The 24,601-nt window shown below is 36.7% G+C and overlaps 1 protein-coding gene across 1 annotated transcript in view; it reads left to right on the top strand.

Moving 5' to 3' along the window:
• Window positions 1–24,601, top strand: part of csmd1a (CUB and Sushi multiple domains 1a) — an 80,059-nt gene that overhangs the window by 44,835 nt on the left and 10,623 nt on the right. The window contains exon 3 of the mRNA XM_015049269.1: window positions 6,277–6,389. Within this exon, the coding sequence (XP_014904755.1) occupies window positions 6,277–6,389 (113 nt within the window). The remainder of the gene's footprint in view (window positions 1–6,276; window positions 6,390–24,601) is intronic.

Below are 24,601 nucleotides of genomic sequence, written 5' to 3' on the forward strand. Positions count from 1 at the left end.
GCAGAGGCACCGTTTTAGGCATCATGAGGTTAGCTCAGAACATTGCTGTTTGTGTGACAGGTAGTTAGAGCTCCAGAGAACAGCTGAACATCAGCCTCTGGCCTTGACCACTGACAAGGTGCACAGGGTCCTGGAAGGGAAGGATATGCCACACATAAGCTCGCACGCACGCACGCAGGCTCACAAATAAAAAATATACCCTCGTTCTTCTCCATGCACTTTCCTCCCTTCTCTCTAACCACCCATCATTTATTGGCTAATGTCTCTCCTCGACTCAGCCATCAAAATCTTGCTGCTGTATCTATTTTTTTTTATCCTTCCTCTCCCCTCCTTTAGGGGGGAAAAAATCAGCTGCATCAGCACTGTGCTTACCTTCTATCCTGAGAATACACTCTACACACACTCATACACCCACACATTGAGTGAATAAGATTAAAGGATGAATGGCCTGATTTAGTCTATGCTGTTGTAGGCATGCACATATTTTCAAGCGGAGAGCACAAAACATACACAAACGTTTAAATAAGTAAAACTGCTTTTGTGTGGCTTGGCGAGTCCCTAAAAGCAAGTATGGGAGGTTTTCCAGAGTAAATAAACCTTAGTCACTCTCTTCTGTGAGGTTTGTACGTTTCCAAAAACAACAGCTTGTAAATGTATTCATACACCTTGAAATTTTTAACATTTTGTCAAGTTGGAAAAAATGTTGTTTTATTGGGATTTTATGTAATAAACCAACACAAACTCAAGTCTTTAGAATCAAATAGTCCTAATTATATCCAATATGAGGAAATGCCTTCAGAAGCCACCTAATCAGGAGTTGCAGTCTACTTTGAATATCTCCTGGAAGACTGTTTAATCAATAATGCCAAGCATTGCTAGCATTGCTTGCTTCCAGTTCTACCAAAACATGGTCAAAAATGAACTGACAGGCCAGGTGAGGACAGCATTTTTCACTGAGAGAAACAAAAATCCCTCGATAACTCTGGAGACGCTGTATTCACCCGATGGTGTTGGCACCACCTCCACCCTTTTCTCTCCTCTCTCACGGCTACACATTTACTGTCTGACTCCATCTTCCCGGTCCGTTCATCCCCTCCTCCCGTCCCCATGGGGTAAGGCTGGACTAATTGGAAGCAGAGGTTCTTCATTGAGATGACTCTGAAGCCAGTCAGGTGAAAACTCTTCTTAATGGACCTCTGCTCTCTCCACACACAGCAGGAATGCCTTAATGCTAAGAACTATACATATAGTGCATACATTCCTTTGTGGTTGAACGTATAAACACATAGGCTTATCCTTCTCTCTGGAGAACATAATTGTTCCTTTTGTTTTTATAATAGAAAAAAAAAGAGTTCTTTTTAAATCTCTCTATGCCTCTTTTTCCCCCTTCTCTTCATCAATCTGTCGCTCACTGGAGACACCTGTGAAGGAAATCTATTCTTTACCATGTCTGTTGCAATGTCAACATTTTCTCGCAGCTTTCCCTCGACAACAGCAGCAGACTCCCGTGGCAGGTTTTTTTTTTTTTTTTTTTTTTCCCTTTTCATTTTCACAAATTCACAGATTGCCGTTGCCCGTATTGCATAGCAAAATGTCATCTTTCCAGCCTTCACGCATTAAACCAGCGTCTGTGTGTCTCCAATTTTATCTGTGCTTGGCATGTGATTCAGGGCCGTATCTGGCTCATGCCTGACGATCGCGATTTGGACGCTGCGAGAATCCCTCCCAGTTTGTTGACCGCCCCTTCTCCTCGGGCTCTGCATTACACCCTCTATCTAATCCCCCACTTTCCCGCAGTGTTGCTGCTGCTGCTGCTGGACCAAGATGGCTGCCTTCCAACTCAATTTGTGGTCAAGTAAAAGGGCTATTTGCATGAACATGTGTCCTGTCGTTTAGCATGTGGCAATCTTTCTTGGTTTGCCACAGGCGTGTATTTGCGTCTCTTCTTTTTAGTTTATCATACATAGGCGGTGCTTTGGGGGATTTTTTTTCCCCCCTGCATTGTGACACTTAAACACATTTTAATATTTAGAAATAAAAAAGTGGGATGTAATAAATTCTATAAGATGAAACATGTAATGAGAGAGAGAGAGGGGGCACATATTGCAAATGGGGAAAAAATAAAAATAAAAGTGACTTTTAAACAATTAGCTGAGTTTGGCCAGCAACACTGTCCTCTGTCAGAATATGTACACAAGGATTTTGATTCTTCGTGGCGATCCACATGCACAGGCAGATCAGTTTGTGGCGATGGGCAACAAATGAGCGGAGGACACCTGCATTTCAATTTGCCTGTGTCTGTCTGGGTTTCTGACGGATCTCTGCCGCTCTGTGGGTGGTAAATTGTTTTGATTGCTAAAAATGGCAATGCTGCAGCAGAATGTTGTTCCTAACACAAAGAGGCTCTTTGCCAAAATTATATAATTACTTTGCCTCATTGTGTAAGATATGCTGATTAATCCTAGTACCTTTTCAAAAAAATTTGCGATGATACTTTTGTGGCTCTTTTAAGTCTTCCTTTTGAAAATCACAATTAAACTGACGAGCTCTATTTTTTGGGCCACTTTTAAAGACTATAAAAGCTTTCATGACATACTGTTTTACTGGTTATGAATGGTATCAAGTGGCTATGAAAATGCTATGCAATAAGATTTTGAATAATGGACTGGTTTTGTGTAATTAGCAACAATATAATGAAAGAAAACAAATTTTATTAGACTGATATAGATATAACTGATACAGTCACTGAAAAGATCTTAAACTGCTTTAATTTGAATTGAAAACTTAATGCACAATCCCAACCTATTTTTTAGAATATTTATTATACAAGTTCTCAAAGTAAGCATTCATGTAGACAGATAAAATATATTAACTCTTAAGTTAAAATGTACTGCACTGAAATAACACATTTTGACATGCAACATTTAGAACAACTTTAGTGAATCTTATAGGTGTTTTATAGAGTGGATGAAAAATTAATGGATGTCAGTTTTGTTCTTAAAAATCTAAAAGGTTTGCATCTGTATTCACCCTCCCTTGGCATCCTTAAATAAAAACCCATCTTAATAAATTGTTTTAGGAACTTGCCTTTATTAGAAATTACTTTCCACCTTGGTGTAATTTAATCTGTAGAAATACAGGTGTACTGTAAAACAAAATCGGATGTGTGTTTTTTTATAATTATATTGAAATAATAATCTAGCACTGAACAATGTGAGCCATTTTCAGTAAATTATCAGAAAATTGAAGTGCAGGCATGCCAGCATATGCCCATCCCCTTAAATTACTTGGCAAGCAAAGCAATTTTATCACAGAAGCAACAAAGAATTGCATTTTTTTCTCTGCAGGAGATGCAGAGAAGCTACAGCTCAGGTGCCAGAATCTTGGCAGGACAACTATTAGCTGGTCTCTCTGCAAATCTGACCTTCATGGAAGACTGGCAAAAACAAGTAGGCACAGGGAAGCTGCTCAGAGTTGATAGGGAAAATGGATCTTAATGCAGGGCAATCCTGAAAGAAAATTGGTTATATGCAGCAGAATGCTTTAGACTGAGGTGGAGGTTCAGCTCTCAGAAGTAGAAAAGCACTAAACATACTGCCAGGGCTACAACAGAACGGTTTAGATAAACACATTTATGGGTGTGAATGGTCCTGTCAAAGTCCGAGCCTAAGTGCAATTGGAGATCTGTGGCAGACTTCAATTTGATGTTCCTAGATTGTTGCCATCAAATATCCTTTGAAAGATGTGGCAGGGTCAAACCAAGTTGTCTTTGTTTCTAGGAAGTGTTCACTCAGGGGCACTGAATACAAATCCAAGAAAAAGCTGTCGAGACAACAAAATTTGATAGATTCAAGTTAGTTCCCCAGTTATCGGATCACTGGCTATGGATTAAGAGTAAAGGTTCATGGACTCATACAATAACGGCTAAGATAAACTATTTGGAAGAACATTTTCTGAGAAAGAGCTTCATTATCAGTATTTTTTTTCTTTAGATATGACTAAGTCCAGCTTAATTTAGGGGAAGTGAACAAAACTGAAACACATCAGGAAAGGTACATAAACATGCATGTATTTAAGCATATCTAAAATGTGTGCAAACTTTTAGTACAGATATACTAAAAGAAACTCACTGATTCTATATAATGCATGGTGTCTGGAGGCTGCAGAGTGACAAACCTAATACCATCACACATTACCTCTGATTTCCAGTGACAACACCTTTAGCTATCCAAATTCTTTTACCACCGTTTCTCAACAAAATATGCCTTTGAGGTTTGTCCTTTTCCTTGATTTGAAACATTTTATGTAACCATCATGTGTAAAATAAAATCCCTTTTTCACAAGGGATTCTTGATGAGGATTATTTATTTGGCTTTTGAGACATTCGACTTCAGCAAAAATATGCAAAATTTTGCAGTAGTTTTTAAGTTTCTCATGGAAAATAGATTTTTCTCACACTCTGTTCTTTATAGAGTGGAATTAGTCTAAAAAGTTGACATTGGGTGTTCAGTAAGCTGTGTTAAGTGAATGATTTCAGACTGAATGAAACATGACCAGACAAGTTTATTAGGTCGTAAGATTGTTTGGTGGTGCTTATTTTCTTTTCAGTAGAGTAGAGTGATGCAATGCCAATGTGGGGGGAAAAAAACCCTCAACAATCTGGCATTGCCTTCTACGCATTTGGAACTGTAGCTTACGCAGTTTGGCTGCCACAAGCTAAACATGTTGGAAGTGCCCAGTGCATGATGCTGCAGCTCTTATACACTATGTGTAAAACACATGTGCAATGTTACAAGACAGTTAATATGACAGTGAATCAAAAATTCCAGCAAAGCCCTACAAATGCAATTACTCAACCTCGCGCTACACTGTTGATGTTTCATATAGCTCCCTTCGTGAATGCTAGAAAATGAGTCACTCATGGCATGACTGACTTCCAGAATATTTGAGCAATTATTAAAGGATATACATTTTTTTCTGTTTTTAATCAAACAATTTATCCTTGAATATAAAAAAAAGTAATAAGGAAAATGTAAGATGGTGATCTCACAGGAACCTGAAAATTTAGTGGCAATAAAACCTTCTTTCAGCTTGGTACCATTCACTAGGCCATGAAATTGATCAAAATATATGCAGTCAAGGAGGCAAGAAAATGACAGTTATTATTATTTACATATGGTGTATTCAATTTGACTACAATAATATATACATTGTCACTAGCTTTGATCTGGTGGTCTGATTCTGGAGTGTCTGTGTATGATATATATCTGAGTGACTTGGTTTCAACATCAAAGTTCTAGTTTGCATAATAATATTTACTGACTTGTGGTATGGTTTTATTTGCTGCGTTGGCCTGTACTTGGAACAGAATGCTCATTTGATGTTTCTTTAGAACATTTGGGACTTGCAAATCAAAGGTAGCACAAAAGTTAATAGATAATTTCAGCTGCATGTTCTCAATGTGAATTACAGAGTTAAAAATAGCACTTCTTCCATCCCTAAATGTAGGTGTTTTTGGATCTTTGATGTGTTATTGGATCTCAGAGGTGTGATGATCACAGTTTTTATTAGCTGCCAATTAATGCTGAAACTGTTTTGTTCCATTTTTAAAAGGGCAGGATGGTCAGTTTTTATTACATTTGAAACGTATTCAATTAATCAAACAAGAAATTTACATGTCCTTTTTTCTCTACTACCAAACTTTAAGAACCCCTAAAATTATAAGTAATGTTTACCAAAGTACCAATTACTTGTTTGATTGGAGCTGAAATGTGTTATAGAACTAGAAAATTGACACAATCAAATCAGTCGGTTTAAGCTTCTTAATTAGATCTTTTTTGTTTCATTGAGAATTTAAAAGGTCTTTAAACACCTCAAAAAATGTTGATCACTGGAAAAACCCCATCTAAATATGACACATTGGTAAAAATGACTATTTACTCTGTCTTAAATTTTTTGGTATCTGTCTCTGTGTTTCTTCCCACACTGACTCCACTGCAGGTTTATGTTTGCAGTAACTACAGTTGCACCATTTGCTAAAGAAATGCTAAATATGGGAAGTTGTCGTGTTTTATTTAGGATTTTTTGACAGTGGATAGATGATTTCAAAGCTCACCAAGTTTTCTTTACAGTTGCATTGGTAAGTTTGCATTTAGGTGAAAAATGCAAAGCAAGCTTACTTGAGCCTTTTTTTTAGTACTTTTGCAATTGATTGTATTATGGTTTGGATCACAGGACTGAATTTTTTTTTTCTTATTTTTATTTTTTCCCCCTTAGGTTAACTGGGTTCCAGCTGCCTTCACCTATTGTGAGTACAGGCTCCAGACTCACCTTGTGGCTGCTATCTGATTATGCTGTCAGCGGGCAGGGATTTAAAGCAGTTTATGAAGGTAAGACTGGTTAGATGTTTCATGAATGCCGAAGGTTGTTTTTTGTTTTTTTTCTTTCTTTTTTTTAATCGTTGTTGCAGAATATATTTTTTAGCAAATGAATTGAACTGATAGGATCTTGAAAAACGCTGTGCAAGTTGCCAATGAGTTCTATTATTATTTACAGAATTCTAATTGTTAACTCAGCGTTTGAAATTCCTTTACAAAGTCAAATGTTTTATCATAGAAGATAAAAGCATTAGGAAAGAGAAATAATTTACTGTGTACCTCTACTTGCTTATCTGATACTCCAGGTGTTTAGTTGACCTGTACTGACATGCTCCATCTGCCAGAAATGTGTTGGCTACTTTAAAAAAATATATCCTTATGGGCTATGGATATTTTAGATCTTTAAGGACTATAGATATTTTAGGTTATATAAAATGTGTCTCAGAAATCTAACATTCTGCTTGGCCTGGTTGAGCATCTTTATTTTGATGATTAAACACTTAATTTTGGGAAGGCTGGTGTTATTTGTTCCAAGTTTCTGACCCATTGTGGAGGCAGTAAGAAATGTTATGGATGTATTGTACTTATAAATCATCAGTAGCAATGACTGACAAGGTCACAGACTATAATCTATGGCTAAAAATAGTCAAAGTCAAGATGGCAAAAGAGCAATTTACTCCTTTCAAAAGCAACAGGGGGATTGTGGTTATCTCTTTAAACTAAACTTCTAGACTTCTGAGAGCTAACCTCAATGGTTATATATTTTAAACTATTTAGTTTTGATCATACACGAAGTCAACGATTTGTCCACACAATGCATTTTGTGAAATAATAGAGCTCTTTACTCCTGTGATAATGTCGGTGCATTCAGCAACAGGAGGAATTTGCACAAAGTCATAATTACCTGTCTCCAACCTCACGACACTGGCAAGCCCTACTAGAACGACCTATGCCATAGGGGAAAAGATAAGTGCTCTGCTGTGCTGACATGTGGTGCTGCCCTCTAAGTTACAGTGAATGTTAATTGGATTGTGAAAAATAGAAGTGATATGCAAATAAGAACCGTCTCCCTTTAACTGTGCACAGGACACAATTTATGCACTGATGCTACATGTTCTATCTGAAACATTTGGCAAAGACATAAAGGGAATATTTCATTTATGTCTTGCCACAAAGGAACACAATAAGGTCTTTGTAAATTGTGGTTAATTAATATTGGCTGGAATCTGAGAAACCCCAGGATGATATCATGTTGCTTTTAGCTGATCAGTGCAAAGGCTGTTTGACTGGAAGCCACTATCAATACCTGCTGCTGTGCTTTGATTGAATTTAGTTTTCAGTCAGCAACAGTGCAGGATAGTCAACAATGAGCAAGTTAGTGACACAAAAATGTTTGTGTAGCCTCCATGATGTGAGCATGATACATTTACTCGGTGTTGCATAGTATTCATATGTACTGCAAACTTGCAGCTTCAGGCCTTATGCTCAGTGTGGGTTAAGTTGTTCACTTTAAACTCAGTTTGAGTCCATTGTTGAGATGATTGAAGTTTACTTTTACAGGTCATTTCATAGCACTAAAGTATGATGGACAACCACAAGCCTGTTTGCATACAGGATTTGCACATAATCTCATTCATGCACATAATCTCTCATTTATGAAAGTAGCAAAACTGCATAGCGTGTTCATTCCAAGCATGTGTACATTATTAGGTTTTGTAGAATTACTTTATTCACCTGCAGCTTCAGGTGAATAAAGAAACAACTGACCTGGAGTTTGAACTCTTGTGCATTCGTCCAAAGTGAAAAGTGTGGGTGCATGTGTGATGTAGTGATTTGCTTGGTCCACTTATTTTACAAGATTGGAAATGTGATATCAGTTCACTGTCAAATATGATGCATGGATATTGCCTGCGGTTATGTTATCAAAAATAGATGCCTGTGTAGGTCTAAACGTTTTTTCATTCTTTTGGGGGCTGTGGGGATCACCCAGGTATCTCATATGCTTATACCAGTCACTAGCATGTTGGCATAATAACACTACTCATTGCATCAAATTCTGCTCTGCTGTCTGAATTTTTATTTTGCAGTAGCTTACATATTGACTTTTAGTATGTTCCTGCAAATGTTCTAAAAAAAACTTTTAAAGGTTCCAGTAAATTATAGGTTGAAGGACTGTTTTCAGACATTGGAAAGCAAAGACGTTTTGGCATTTCAACAAACTGCTTTGCCTTGTTCTGAAGTGTCCAAAAATAATAACCATGTTTCAGTTTATCTTAAAAATACAGTTCTCAGCTGTAAATAAAAAATAAAAAAAAATAATGAAACCAATTCTGAATCCTTTGTTTCATGTCTTTACTCTTTGGTATAAATATAGTCCCCCCTCCAGGGAGCTGCATAAGATGTGTGCAGTACAGATGTCATTGTTAAAAAGCACTAATCCAACCATGAAGGATACCAAAACACTGAGGAACAACTCAGCCGAACGCCTCGTCAAGCAATGCCACAGAAACTAAACACAGACTCCAAGCCCAAGCAATTATTTGGGCATCTAACACAAACACAAAAACGGCTCCTGTTCACTGCTCTGCTAGTACTGACACCACCACTGTTGGCAAACTTCACACATTTGAAAGCAAAGACATTGCTCTTTACAAAGAATTTGTGTCCCATCCCCTGTCTGACAAAAACTTTGTGTTAACAGTAAAAAGACGGGGGGGTGGTGGGGGGGGGATTACATTTGTGGTCCAAATTTCTCTTCAAGTTCTCAGTCCTGCTGCTAACGTGTATTCCTCTGCTCTCACCCTGTACTGATTTGAAATAAATTTTGGTAACTTGCACAAAGACAAAGAAAATTCTCTTGACTCTGGCTGGTTGACAGAGGTGTGACTCATCAAAATTGACCAGTTAGTGGCTTTAATGAGATTCTGCCTTTTGCTTAGGGACAAGCTTATGCCAACTGGAAAATGTTTAGATGTCTGAGTGAAGTGTCAAAGTGAGCCAAAAGCAGTTTTATATGAATAGCATGAGAAACCGCACTATCAGTAATTAATTTTCTTGTCTGTGTGTGAGAAAGATCAAATGGCAGATATGTTGACAAGACGTACCCAAAAGACAAATTGGACATTCTGCCTTCCAAAGCTGAGTTAAAATTTCTGTTAGTCTATTTAGGCTCACTCTTTTAGCATGTAAAGTTGTAATAATATAATTTGATATTACTCTATGAGCATAACCTGATTCAAAGATGGATTTAAGAATTTCATTTTTCTAGGCAGAGATTAAACGTATAAAATTTCTACAGTGAAAAAATATGGGTTGTTACTCTGTAACAATAATATCTGACTTGCACTTTTACAGTAATCACATGTCATAGCTTTCCTTTGAGACAAACATTACAAAAAGTAAAGCTCTGCTTTATTGGGGAAGGGATCATTTTGGACAGGAGGGTAGAAACCCCCCCACATTTCTTGTTTTAAAGATATTAATGATAATTGGCTTAAGTTGGATTTTTTTTCCCTTTAGTATGTTTGCATGCAAATGTCACAGAATCTGTTTCAAGCTAATTGGCTTCTAAAAGTGGAGCTTTTGGCAGTAAATGCTCAGCACACCAACCTCCTTTTTATATTAAGACTATGCTTACCAACCACCGTTTTGGTGGGAGCTCATCTCGTCTATATTAGATATGTTCTTTTTCAGCCCACACTGCAATAAGCCTAAGTGCTGCACAGTCCATCTCCCGAACACACTGCGTAATGGCCGAGACCACTCTGGAATCTCTCCCCTCTTGTCACCATGGCAACCACAAAACTCTGTTTTTTGTTGTTGTTTTTTCCACCCCATATTCTTCCTTCCCATCTCCTCTCTTTGCAAACTCTTTACTCATGTTTAATCTGTAGCAATGGAGAAGTAGCTAAAGGAGGCAAAGGGAATTGGGAACATTTGCTAAGCCTCAGAAAATATCTGCTGGGAGTGTTAAAGCACTCTTATCTTCTCATATGTTGCTGCAATCCTTGTGCATAACTGCTGCATCTTTTTTCCCCCTTTATTTATCTCTTATTCTTTTTTCCTCTATGCACTCTGCACCTTTTTTCTGATTCTCAGTGTTTCCTGATACATGCGTTATCTTCCCTGTTTCTGCCTCTTTCTTTAATAACGTGTTGTGATCATCATCAAGTCTTGTCTGTGTTGCATAATCAAAGTGCTTCCCAACTGGGTCATGTGAAGCAAAACCTCAGCCAACTCTTCAGCATGTTTCAAGCATTCTCACTCCCTATCGAGCTAATCTTCGTAGGTGTTTGTGTAAAGGAAAGGGAAAAAAAAAAGAAGTCAATATTTATAAGCAGTCAAGTAAATATATTTCTCTTAGATTAAAATTTTAAGCATGTTAAAACAAGTTTTCTTTTGATAAGTTACTTTTTTTTTCCCATGCAAAAAATAAAAAAGGCTCAAGGGAGTGTCTGTGCAGCTGTACTGCTTTTCATGCATCCATTAAAGCTGATCTAGATTATTGACCATCTTCTAAGTCAAGCAGCCTTGGCGCTTCTCCTCCATCCCGCTCTGTGTTTGAGAGAAAGGAAAGTGGGGGCTGACTAAATAAAGGTGATGAGAGAGCAGCAGAGCGTGAGAGAGTTTAGTGTCTGATTGATAACTGAGCCTTGTCCCTATAGTGATGCGTTTTCTCCAAATGAAAGTAATGACTGAGGTTAAGATAAATATACTAGGCATCAATTCTCCAATCTTGCCTTTTTTACTTTTTTTTATTTATTTATTTTTTTTAAGAAACACAAGGAATAAGAAATGTTTAGTGAAAGGTAATAATTATGGCTGTGATTATGCATTTCTGCATCACAAAAACAAGGTTTCTTTGCTTATTGTTACTGGTTGCTTTGTTGAAATTGATTTGATTAGGCCGAATGTGCAAATGTAATTGAGGTAATTCCAAACGCATTCATGTCTATTATTAACTTTATGTGGACAGCTTTATTTATCACGGTAGATTTTCCAAATATCTGGCTCACGCATTATCATCATCATGGTCATGTTGGTATTATTGGATTTTTGTGAGTAATAAACTGAGTCAAGATGAATAACTGTTTCCTTACATTTATCATTATTTAATTTGTATGCTGCTCTGCAGCTCACAACCAATTAAACTAGAGAACTGTTGTGCTGTTTACTAATAAACCCGTACAGTGTTCATTCCAAGTAAGCTAATGAGGATTAAATATGCAGTTTTGCTCTGGCTATATGTTAGAAACTTAAAAACGGCTTTAATTTTTACGTGACCTCATACTGCTCGAAACCATAGTTTATAAAGCTTGAAATGTATTTGATTATGGAAACAACACGATGCATAGTGACTGGCTTTGATACCTTGCTTCAATTCAGACAGGTTGTAAAATTACATTATCTAAAAGCTAATTTTGAGAACAATCTAATTAAACTCTCTTGGAACAGGAATAAACAATGTTTCTCATTTACTAAACCCCCAAAGTAGAGTGATATTGGCAATACTTAGTGACTAAGTAAAGCTACATTATTCCTATTTTCATAAAATTATGTAGATGCATACCATCCACATTTCCAGTGTTTTGCAATTTGCATAGAAGTTGCCTAATGTACTTTTTTTTATGCATTAGCTGGGCTATAGCAAAAATGTATATCTGCATAAAGAATGCAGAGAATCTCCTGAGATGGGTTTGAAACCAGAGTAATGATCTGCATTTTGAAGGCAGTGTGAATTTTGAAAGCTTGGGATTGGTATTTGAAGATAAAACTTTAGCTTTAGATGCCAGTACCAAAGTAAATATGGCACATTTTGTGCTGCATCTGTACGAGCACAAGTGTTTATTCAACAAGTGATACTTGCTATATTCACTGATAAGAATCTGTAATCCCAGAGGCGTTTTTGAAGCTCTGCTCTCTGATGAATAGAAAATAACTAGTGACATTTCTCAGAACCCAAACAACAACTGAAATTCATTTCTTTGACTCTTGCTGGACTTATACATATTTTCAATTCCTTTGCAGTTGGAAGTTATTTTATTTTAGTTAACATTCAGATGTCTGTCCTCCACATTGTTTTAAGACTTCTGTGCAATAAACAACCTTGGAGTACAATTTATTTTTGGGATATTTGTCTAAATTGTCAGAAGTATGTTTGTCTGTGGCATTAAGAGGCCATTATATTTCTGCAAAAGATGCATTTCTTGTAAAAAAAAAAAAGAAAAAAAAAAGAAAATTGAAGGTAACCAACTTGCTCTTATAGCATTTTCCTGCACATTCTGAAATTCTGAAGCCTGAAACAGAATGAGTCTGTAACATATGCTCCCAGACAATAATTTATGGGTTCAACGAATTCAAATGTTAAATGTGTGGTAATAAAGAAATAAAAAAATCAAACTTCAGAAAATGAGGTAAGCAGATAGGGTGAATGCAAAATATTGGATCTTTGCAGGTATTTGACATTTGGTGACATTATTCAGCATTAGTGAAACAATAAACCATGATAATGACTGATCAAATTTTGGGAAGTTTTCTGGGGAAACGAGCACAACTAATAAATAAGTACATTGTTGCAAGAGTTTTAAAGAAAGAACTGTTCCCATGATGCCTTTAAGAAAGGAAGAGATTGTCTGATTTAGTGGTGATTGGTGTGGCAGAATAAAAATGGAGGACTTGAACCACAGTTTTATCTTTCTTTAGTGAGACTGTCGCAGACAGCAGAGCTGCTTTACTAGAGTGACAATGCTTTAGTAAAATTGATTACAACCAGAGACTTCTTTTTAAAGAAAATAAAATCCTAAAACTTAAAAAAACAACAACTTGCCTTTGTATAGAATAGAAGTAATAAACCAGCTAAATGCTTTCAACTTTTTTTTAAAGGTTTCTAAGCAAAGGTAATGCCTAGCTGGCTATGAATTTAATGCATATTTTAGAAAAACATCAAGCTGTTTCTTAAAAGAATTAATAGAATTTCACTGAAATAATAAATCATTTGATTTAGCCAGAAAGTCTAAAGTCAAAACTTTCATCCAAGTGATGAAATTGCTGCTATTTCAACTAGATCTCCTGACATTCCAATATCTGAACACCATTACATTTATACTAGTGTTTAAGCAAATCAAAAATTTCTATGTTGCTTCAGCACTGGGTGTCTTCTTTAATTTTGGTGCTCATTTTGTTTTGGAAACGGAGATAAATTAAATACTCTGGTGGCTTTGACCAAAGTGAAACTTGGCCTCTATCACAGCAGAATGCATTTCTAATGCTTTTCATCGTCAAAGAAGTGCTCCAAGTAAAAAGTTCTTCCTTTTTGTGTTCTTGATGCGGTATGTTTATTCATGCGGTGCAATGTTTGCTCTGAGGAGACGATCACAAAAAGAACTCTATTAGGTAAAAAAAAAGAAAAGAAGTGCTTACTTTAAGGAGAGCCTGAACTGAGCTACCCTTTAACTGCAAACACTACTGTGTGCCCACATTTGTTGCTATTTGAAAAATAATACAGTGTTTGACTGTGAGTAAGCAGATCTCTGTTCGGTATGTTGTGGTTATTTTTAGTTTTCTGGAGTTGAAGTCAACTTCTCTAAGGCATCATGTTTGATTATTGTGCTGCATTTCTTTTTACAGCCTAAAAAACATGTTGTTTCCAAAGTTTCCAAAAAAAAAAAAAAGCCACCAAGAGGCTTTCACACATTTTCTGCTATATTTTTCAAACTTAATTTTCCTGATTTTTATCACAGTATTTGATAAAAGAAAATATGTGATCTTGTGATGCTCATTTATGGTAAGCTTTGCAAAAGATTGAAGTGTTTTTGGTGATTTTGAATTCCTTCACTTTTTTGCTGTTTTTTTTTTATTACTTTTTTTTATAGACCTCACACGTGAAGACCATATTTAACAGTTGCTGTTTCTGCACAAGCCTTATGCCAGCTTGTCATTTCTATGACAGGCTAACCAGGACACAGTTTTTATTATGATCTTCTTTCCCCTCCTGAGGTTTTTGTTTTCTTTTTTTTTTTCCCCTTTCGCCCACTTTCTGGGTGATTTGGTTGCAAGACAGTCCGGGCTGTGGTTAGCAAAAAAACATTCCTGCACCGCACTGAGGTTGCACTGTCACAAACACTTCACACACACTACCCAATCACATCCATTTGCACAAATGGACACACAATTCTCATTTAGACTTCACATCTGCTGCTCGGTAGAGCGTGCACAAAATGGCCATTATTCCTTGCGACGCGCTTACTTTGGGAAGGTTTCCAGGGTTTCAGGAGCTGTGCAAATGTCCCTTTCTAATAAATCATGCTACTCTATTACATCTACCTGGTGTTATATTTTATACATATTTCACTAGGCAATTTGAAAGCATGTGTAAGCTCAGAACAAATTCACCACAGCCATAATAAAAGGGATGTTTCAAGCTGCTTTTTTTTAGGTCAACTGTCAAAAAAGGAACACTTACTTGCTTTCGATTCACTGTGATGAAACAACGGAAAGAAAAAAAAATCAGAACATCTACTGCTAGTTATAGTCATGGTAACATTTCAAGTGACTATAAAGAATTTGCACACACTGTTCATAATTAAAAATGTCATACTGTTATCTATGCAGGCAGTAAGAGTGAACTTTAGCTCTGCGCTTCTGTTTTGTTTTCAAATTATAGTATCATGTTTTAACTGTTAATTGAGTCTGATGCATCAACATCGTACAAAATGAACAAAATGTGGTTAAATGTGCTCTCAAAATGAAGCAAGGGTGTGTTGTGTTTCTTTTTTTTTCTTTTAATGTGGGACACATTGTGATAACTGTAAAATAAACATGATATACTTTTGTCACCACAAAGATACAACGATGACAGCAATGACTCTGGTAGTAGATGAAGCTATAGGGAGTCTTTTTGCACCACACCAATCGAGGTCATCCTAACAACCATGTCAGAGAAACACAAGCAACGCCACATGGCACATTTGCTGTGCTGTTCCTCATGCACAGCTCTGTCTCTTCCAGTGCCATGCATTTTTTAGAGGGTTAGCTCATCTCCCCAGAAAGCTCCACAAAGCCAAACTGCTCTCTTTTCTCCTTTAGGGATAAAGGGATCAAATGTAACCTCGAAACCACTTTGCTGGTAAAGTGGTTACCTGCTTTATTCAATTAAACTTGCCAAAAAGTTGTTGGTGTGTTAGTCATGTACAACCCTAGCACAATAGTGTGTTCCTTTTGTTTCAAGTGGCTTGTGGATTTGCTGCTTGGTAATGTGATTTTTCAAGTCCATCCTTAGGCAATCTTAATTAGTGTTTTTTTTTTTTTAATTAGTGTTATTTTTACTGACAGATTAAGGGATAGTTCTCTTTTTGTTAAGGGATCATAATTGTTAAATAACTTTTAAAACCAGTGCATGCAACAACGCAAATAGGAACTTCAGTTAGTCTGGTTTTTTCAGCTGATTGAGTATATATGAAATGCTGATTTGTTCTCTGCTCTGCTGTTAGCTAAGTGAATATAGTTCTCAATATGTTAATTAGTATGCATTTAAACAGAAATGTTGTTCTACATACAGAATACAGAGTACAATAACACATGCTGTATAAAGTGTTTGTGCTTCCAGGTTAATGAAAAGCAATTGTTGAACCCTGAGAAGGTTAAACATGCCGTGTAGGTGTGATAATTGTGTACAATTTGCTATGGTTGACCTATGTTTGAAAACTTTATCTTTAAAGTCAGTGACCCATGCATTTTCAATGGAGTGAGGTGGCTTTGGTGTTTTGTTTTTCTTAGATCAAATCTATTTTTTGAGTGCACATTCAAGTATGTATGTGCATTTAGGACTGAGGTGATACTGTTTGGTATGTTACCGGGAAGCGTGACCATATAAACCCCACATTGGCCTCCTTACACTGGCTGCCTGTTTCATATCGAATAGATTTTAAGATTCTTTTAACAACTTATAAAGTTTTAAATGGGTTGGTTCCTCCTTATCTTCAGGATCTTTTGAAATTTCAAATAATCAGCTGCTACTGAAAGTCCCTCGGACTCGACTCAAGAGAAAAGGAGATCGGGCTTTCTCTGTCACTGCTCCTATTCTCTGGAATAATATGCCTTTCCAGATTAGACCTGCTCACAGCCTGGAACATTTTAAATCACTTCTTAAAACTCATTTTTTATTATTTGGCATTCAATTGAGGCCTGATACTGTTATTATTTTAACAATATATATAGATTTTTATTTTCTTGTGTTATTTCTCTTTTTCTTTTTATCAACTTACTTTATTATTGTTTTTGTACAGCACTTTGGTGCAGTTTTACACCTGTTTTTAAAGTGCTAAATAAATAAATTTGACATTGACATTGATGGAAAGCATTGTGAATTTTTTTCGCCCTTTTCATGTTGAACTGAAACTTTCTGTGCAAGGTGTAATCACTATGGGCAGAAAAGGTTTGGACTTGTAGTGTAATTGTGTCCATTTACGCGTTGGGACTTGAAATGTTAGCCTAGAAAATTTTGAGCCTTTTTGAAAGCAAGATGTAATCCCAGTTTCACAGGGAACTGAATCAATGCTATCCGCAATCACGTTTTCCCATAAAAACTTGAGCCATCATATTTAAGCCAACATAATTCTTGTTTGTATGTTGGGCCTCTTTTATTGTTTGTTTGTTCTTTTAAAAATGAACAAGAATTTTCATTCTTGAACTTTAACAATCAAACTTTAACTTACTTTGCGGGGATTTCGTTTGACAAACCAAGAGAAAGTAAAACTTCAGTGCGAAGGTGTGACACAGTTTTTGCAATAAAAAGCTCTTGAACTCCAATACTCTAGGGCTACTGTCCTGCAACCTATGAATTAATTCCCACTTGGACACAATTGAATTAAATTGCTGAATTTCCTCCCCAGCATGTCATCACGGGAAAGGGTTACCTACTTCTCAGAGGTAATTATTAAAAAAAATAAAGCAAAGGAAGATTCTGTTGGCTTCTCTTACCCTGCGCTGCAGCATAGACTGACCAAACTCTGGACATGTTGCTGGAGTTGAGGGTCGAACCCGTTGTATTTATGATTTAATATACAACTTGAAGTGGCAAAAAGAAAATCAGTTTTTAAAGTTGGTGTGCAACAGGAGAGATGCATTTCTGCTGTTAAGGTTTCTTTCTTAGTTTAATTGTATCTGGCAAAATCAAGTAAACGATGATGGCATTCCTGCTATCAACTGAAGACAGGAGATGTGAGTGCAATTGTGCTGTGATGGTATGCAGCACATCATACTGCATACATCACAGCACATGACGTATGCAGTACATGCGTCATGTGCTGTGATGTATAGTACACCAATGATCTTTCCATCATTGGTGTACTATTCACCGGCTTGTTTCTAAAAATAAAATATATGAACGTAATCATTTTTTGCTGTTTATTTTATGGATGGAGCCCTTGAATCCCCTCAGCTGTTGATTTGTTTTTCACTGGGACTGAAGTCAAGTATAAGATGAATTGAATGTGCTACTTTTTATTATTAAACAGCTGTTGAATCTCGTATATCATTAGGATTGCGCTGGTTTCATGTTACCATCCATGATGAAATACTCAGTGATGGCTATACAGCAAGTGGTGCATTGACTCATTAAAATAATTGATGCTAACGAAGTGCCTCCTCCTTTGTTGATGTGTTCAATCTTTTCACTAGACTGCTTTGATCCACAACTATTCATCAGACAAATTCATTGATGAGCCATGGCCAATTTTCCCCACAAATCCTTTCATATTTTATTGACAGTTCATTATTCACTTGCTGACTACTTAAATGCTATGGTCATAATCAACGTCTTTTGTTCAGGCAAGTTGTAATTTTTTGTCAAATTATCGGTGGCAGTTTTTCTATGAAATTATTTTCTCTGATTTTTCAGCCTGTGAATTTAATGAAATAACCCTTGCTTTCACTAAACAGATACGTTGTCAAAAGCCACGTCAAAGCAATGACTGTTCTTTATTGGATTGCTGAAGGACTCGGAGTTCTGTGTTGCAACAGAACAGAGCTGAATCCTTACAAATGGCGATCGTAAAGAAAATCTGCAAACTTACCGAAGCAATTCACAACAATCATCCCCTCCTCAGAAACATACGGGTTGGTGGTGCTGGCTTTCCTTTTCATTGACAGACGATGTTTGCCGTGCTCAGCTGCATTTTCACTGTTTGTGAACCGACAGCAGAGACCCGGCCTATGAATGATTTATTGGCGGGGGGGGGGAAAAGAATGATTTGCTGGAGAGAAAAGAGATAACTGTGAGGTGTTATGGAAAAACAGACATATATTTTTCATTGGCTGATTGCAACTAAAAAAAATATATATCTTTACAAGTCGGGTACCTGGAGACGACATCTTGTTGCGAGAGGAACTGAAGCAAAACCAAATTGAACTTGCATAGAATAACTGCAGCTTGGCTTTGGATTTGCGCTAAATCTTTAACATCAACAAATGCTCAACTAAGATTAAATATGCATTTAGATGGAGGATGTGGGAGAGGGTCTCACAGTTCAATGTGTTATAAATAACAATGGTGTTATCTGTAATAGTCAACAGTACTTTTATGGATAACAATGCTGCACAGCAATTGTGCCCTGTGGGCTTCCTACACGCCTTAAACAGTTTAATTTACAGCCATCTCATGGACGATATTATTTATTCATACCAGAACAGCTGAAGCCACGTCATTTAGAGTGGACAAACATGCAGACCTCTCAATACCAACTTAATTTGCTCCAACTAACATTTTGTATCTTGAAAATTTGTATTTGGAAATGACTTTTGGTATTTAAAATAAGTGAAATTATAATTTGTCTCAACCTCCCACAGAAACTCCAACAATACATTCTCAGCTCTTAAATCATACGTATTTTCTACGTGAAATTTATGTTATTTCTGGTTATATTGCAGTGTGTAATAATGACAAAGAATGTCAGGGATAAGGTTTCTCTAGGACAACCACCCTGTTTGACATAATGGTGATTTTTAAAATTAAATAATATTCTAAAAATAAATTTTATCACGACTTCTTAAGAATAAGGTGAAGAAATGGGGAGCTTTAGCAGAAGTTCAGCGCTCAAGGCTGGTAATACAAAAAAAAGGAGTGACTTGAATTTTACAGTTCTTTTCCCCTTTCTATCCCTTCAGAATTATGAATATTATAAGTAAAATCTGGGCACGAAAGATCATGTCGATTTGAATGTGTCTACAGTTATTTTATGCCCTTCAGTCAAATTTATGTATTTTTGTCTGAGAATGCAGGACTCTCTAAGAAAAAAGAGATGCACAAACCTTTCTCACTGCACTTTCACACATCAACATTTTATCTACCATAACGTCCTCTCTGGTGGGCCTTTACAGTTTCCAAGGCAACCTGAAAGTGCAGAAAAGAGGATTGGCTTAGAAAATGGCAAAGCAAGACAAATTCAAGAGGCCAGGTGGAGGACTTATGTTTGGCTTCACCTTTTGAACTGGTCCACTTCGATATTTGTCCAACCCCGTTTACATTAAAGGTTTATGCGTTTACCCATACTGGTTAGATTGCAATAAAAAATTGTGTTTTCCAAACGTAGCATTTAATCTTGTGCGACCTGCTCTTTTCTGCTGCATACCTCTCAGCAGAGAGAGCTTAAACTTGATTTAAGAATAATTTTATATATAAAAAAGATTGACTTTCAAATATTTATGGAGGTTTTATTATGAATGTATTGTGTCGCAACTGATCTGTTTTTGCCTTTTGCCTTCATTGAGTGCTAATTTGATATCTACAACATGCATGTGTAACCCTAACACAATGCTATGTAAAATCCAATAAAACAGACACGTTTACTGTGCACTGACAGAATAGAAAGTGTTGTCCGTGGTTTAAACAAAATTTTAACTTTCAATTAATGTGATGACAGAATGGAATTTCACTTTGCTCTCAGCTCATTGTAAACGAGCCTCACCTCAGATAACACAGCTTCAGTCTTCTGTGGAGTTGACATACGAATTTGGCTTTGTATCATCAGGCTACATTTGTGGATAGCACTCCAAATTGTATTTAAAGACAGTTACTCGTGGACATTAGTAATTTCCACACCTGAATCAGGTTTCAATACTGTGCCACTTCAAGCCCCCTATATCTACTTTCAGCCTTGTCCTTGGTGAAATGAAATTTCTTAAATTCTTGAAATAATTTGATTAAATTATGAACCGTGGATGTTGTGTAGTAAATATTCTTCCCTGCTGTTATTTGTGGAGCTGTATTCAGAAACTGCACTGATGGGAAACAATGTAATATTATTAAACTGCAAAATTTCCTGTTCATACCTCTGACATTTCTAGCCTTTTGCTGTCCCAGCCCCAACTTAATTGAGATGTTACTGCCACCAATTTTAAAATTACATTATTATTATTACAATTTTTTTAAATTAAAATACTAAAAATAAATATACATTCTACTGTTGTGTTGTAGCAAAAAAAAATTAGAATTTTTGGCCAGTGTTTTTTCTTATGGAGTTTGTGACAACGGTGAATTTATCGTGATAAATTCATGTTTATCACGATAAACATGAATTTTTATTGTGATACAATTACCCGTTACTTTCTTTTATAAAGGTACACTCTGTCCCAAGATTTTGAACAGGTTACAGGTACTTGCTCAGAATTAATGTGGATGCTCTTTTGTTTTTTGATATCCATATTTAAAAAACAAATAAAAATAAAAAATTCTTTAATGTAGTTTTGAACTATAATGCAGCAGCTGTTGATTGTGGTTAAAATATATATTTGTTTTAATCAATTTTCACCCTAATTAGTAATTACCGCTTTGAAATTTAGCACCATGTGGCTGATTAGCTTTTCTTTTTCTTAAGTTGTATATAATTGCATACACAATTATGTTGCTCTCATTAACTCACAAGTTTGCTTTTGAAGTAGTAAAAAGTTAGTAAAACCCTAAACATTTTATTGCATCACGCTATAAATCTGCTCAAGTCCATATTTAAAATTACAGTAACAGAACCTTGTACCTGACTTTGAACATTTGTACAATGGGATTTCGGGGGTTATATGTTTTCGCTGTCAGTAGAGAGATGAGCCTGAAAAGCCATACGGATTTAGATGGGAAAATACAGAGTCCAGGCTGTACACAGATGCATCCATCTCCCCTCCAAACTTCCTCTAGCCACGTCTCTCATCCGTCTCCCGGCTTTCCTTGAAGTGTCTGATACTCCCTGATCCTTCCTAGTTTAGTCTCATATATAGTGAATGGGTACTGAGTGGCACATTATTCCATTTTACAGACAATGTGGAGTGCCATCAGTTCTGTATGAGTTTCCCTTCACACCTCAACAGCTTCCACACAGCAATTGGCCCTGCACAGCCCTGTGCTGTGCTGTGCTGTCTGAGTAGGAAAAGATAATAATTATCTCATCTAGGTTAGAACTTAAATAAAGAAAATATTAACAGCCCATTTAAACAGACACCGGCACATTTCAAGGTAAATTTTAATGTACTATTTAAATGCATCTCTACATTAGATTTTTTAAAACTTCCTTAAATCTGATTTTACCAACAGGAAATGTAGGAAATGTCCTACTCTAACGAATACATACTTTGATGTAATATTTCAATTTCATAAGTCCCTTTTAGATCATAGCTTTATAATAAACGTGACCACAAACTCCCCTATACTGATCGGGAGGATCTGATTTGTCCATTCAGATATTACAAATCAGTCAGTCAACATTACAGGCCATCCTTTGACAACCCACTCTAAGGATTGTAGTTAACTATAAAGGACCATAGTTTGTCTTGCATCATCCACTGGAGCAATACTTGTAAGGGATTTCCCTTAGGAATTTCTAAAATGACCGACTCCATGCGATCATCATCCAGGCATGTTAATATCTGCATCGAATTCAATAAGGAATGTATTTCTCAGTTCAGATGTAGCCTAGAATATTACGTGGTGCGTCAACTCTCGTGGAGCGCGGCAGATTCCTGCTACGTCCCTAGCTGTCTTCACCTTGTAATGCATCGCTTCGTCACACTCATTCCGCAACAATTTGCTTCCACATGTAGTTTGTACAGGTTTTAACTTCCTCTCAATGTGGATTCAACATTAGTCAAGACTTCGACCTGTGTTGGGACCTTTTGATTAATTTGAAAGTGTCGAGAACATTTGTAGATCATGGAATGATTTTACCAGTCAGCAATAGAAATATTACCTGTGACAGATGAAGAGAATAATACTGATTATTTCTTCATTATGGCACGTTGTAGTGTATGGACTATAGACTGTCATCAAAGTTGATGCTTAACAATCTAGAATAAAAGGCAAATGAAGAGATTTGAGCTAGTTTAACAAGGGCCAAATTGTGACTGCTGAATGACTGAATCAGAGCCTTCCCCGAATGTCAGCCTTTGTGGGGTGTTTCCAAGCCACAGTGGTGAATATCTATCAAAACCAGCCTAAAAAGGAACACAATTGAAGCAGCAAGAAGATCCAAGTCTCGCTGATGCCAATGGAGAGCAAAGGCTGGCTGGCTTTGGTGATTGGATCCAAAAGACTACTGGAGCTGAGATTGGTGCAAAAGTCATTGCTGGTTCTGATAAGAGTGCACGAGAATACACTGTGCATTACAGTTTGTTACATATTAGACTGCAAAACTGTCCACCAGTCATGGTACACATGCAGACTCCTATCTTCTGCCTCCTAACACCGCAATAATGAGCATGTTGTTCACAAAACTGGGCCATGGTGTAATGTAAGGTGTCCTTTTTTTGTAAAGTCCCTTGAGAAAACCTTCATTGTGAATCTGCGGACCATAAATGGTGAATTCAGTTGTCCTGGTTTAATGAATCATGGGTAGCAAAATATCTGTGTCACTTGCCTGGAAATACATGGCAAGTGACCAGGAGACACCACGAGAAGAATGCAAGTTGGAAGAGAAGAGGTGATACTTTGGACAATATTCTGACGAGCCCTGATTTCCATAAATATCTGTGATGCATACCACCTACATAAGCATTGTTGCTGGCTGCAAACACACTTTCAAGAAAAGAACATTCCCTAACAGGCCATGGCCTCTGTGTGGCAGGGTAATGCGCCCCGTCATGAAGCAAAGCTAGTTCAGGGTTAGTTTATGGAGCACAGCGGCAGGTTTGAGGTTTTGACTTGACCTCCAAATTCCCTGGGTCTCTGTCCAATCAAACATCCCTGGGGTGTGATGAAGAAAGAAATCTAATCAATGGAAGGCCCACCTCACAATTTACCAGACTTAGAGGATCTGCTGCAAAAATCTTTGTGCCAGATACCACAGCATACCTTCAGGGAGTCCATGCTGTGATGGATTAGGGCTGTTTTTAATAAGCAGTTCAACTCCAGGGAGGTAGATGTTGCGTTATGACTTATAAGAAAATGTAGCTGGTGGTTAACATATTCTCCAAAAACCTGTGTAAATATCTCATTTATACTTTATAAAATACATTCTTGCTTCTTTTAATTAATGTCAAGCAGATATAATTCTTGTAACAAGTCAGTTTTTGGCATTGTGCAGTCTCACTAATCAGAAGCGATCAGAGTTGCCAGCTTTGTCCAGTCCATATGTAGTGAACAGAAGGCATTGATTGAACTGCTGCTTGACAAAGCAGAAACTGCTTATTGAGCTAATGCACCTGTGTGTTGGGATTGATCTCGCAATGTCACTTCCAAAGACATGGCAGGAAGAAGTAGAGCAACTCAAAACCGTAGGGAATAGATTGAGGACTCAATGTGTAAGAACTAAGGAAACATTAGTAAGTTAGCAGTTACTAGAAGGTGAAAATACGAAATGTTATAAGCTTTAATTAGACCAGATCATCAAATTTAGTTATGTATGGTCTTTGTGCTTTGAATGAGAAATAAATCAAAATAAACTGAAGATTTTAACACAGCACTGCAGTAAAACATCTGTTTCCCAGTAACAGTCAGATGCTCCACACACCTTTATTATGCACAAGCCGCTGGTTAAAGAGTACGGACATTTTGGACATTGTGCTCATTTTCCTATGTGACTGACTGTAGTCATTTGAAATATTGTTACATAAGTAACAGTATTTCTATTATCACCTATGCAGTATCATGTTGATAAACACAATTTCAAACTATGACTAAAGTTTACTCCCAAGAAGAGTTCTTTATGAAAAGATTTTATGCTCTATCTTTTATATTACAGTAATGTCTG

The sequence above is a fragment of the Poecilia latipinna genome, unplaced genomic scaffold (assembly GCF_001443285.1).
Source record: "Poecilia latipinna isolate Pla-1442-1.1 unplaced genomic scaffold, P_latipinna-1.0 Scaffold938, whole genome shotgun sequence".
NCBI classification, from domain to species: Eukaryota; Metazoa; Chordata; class Actinopteri; order Cyprinodontiformes; family Poeciliidae; genus Poecilia; species Poecilia latipinna.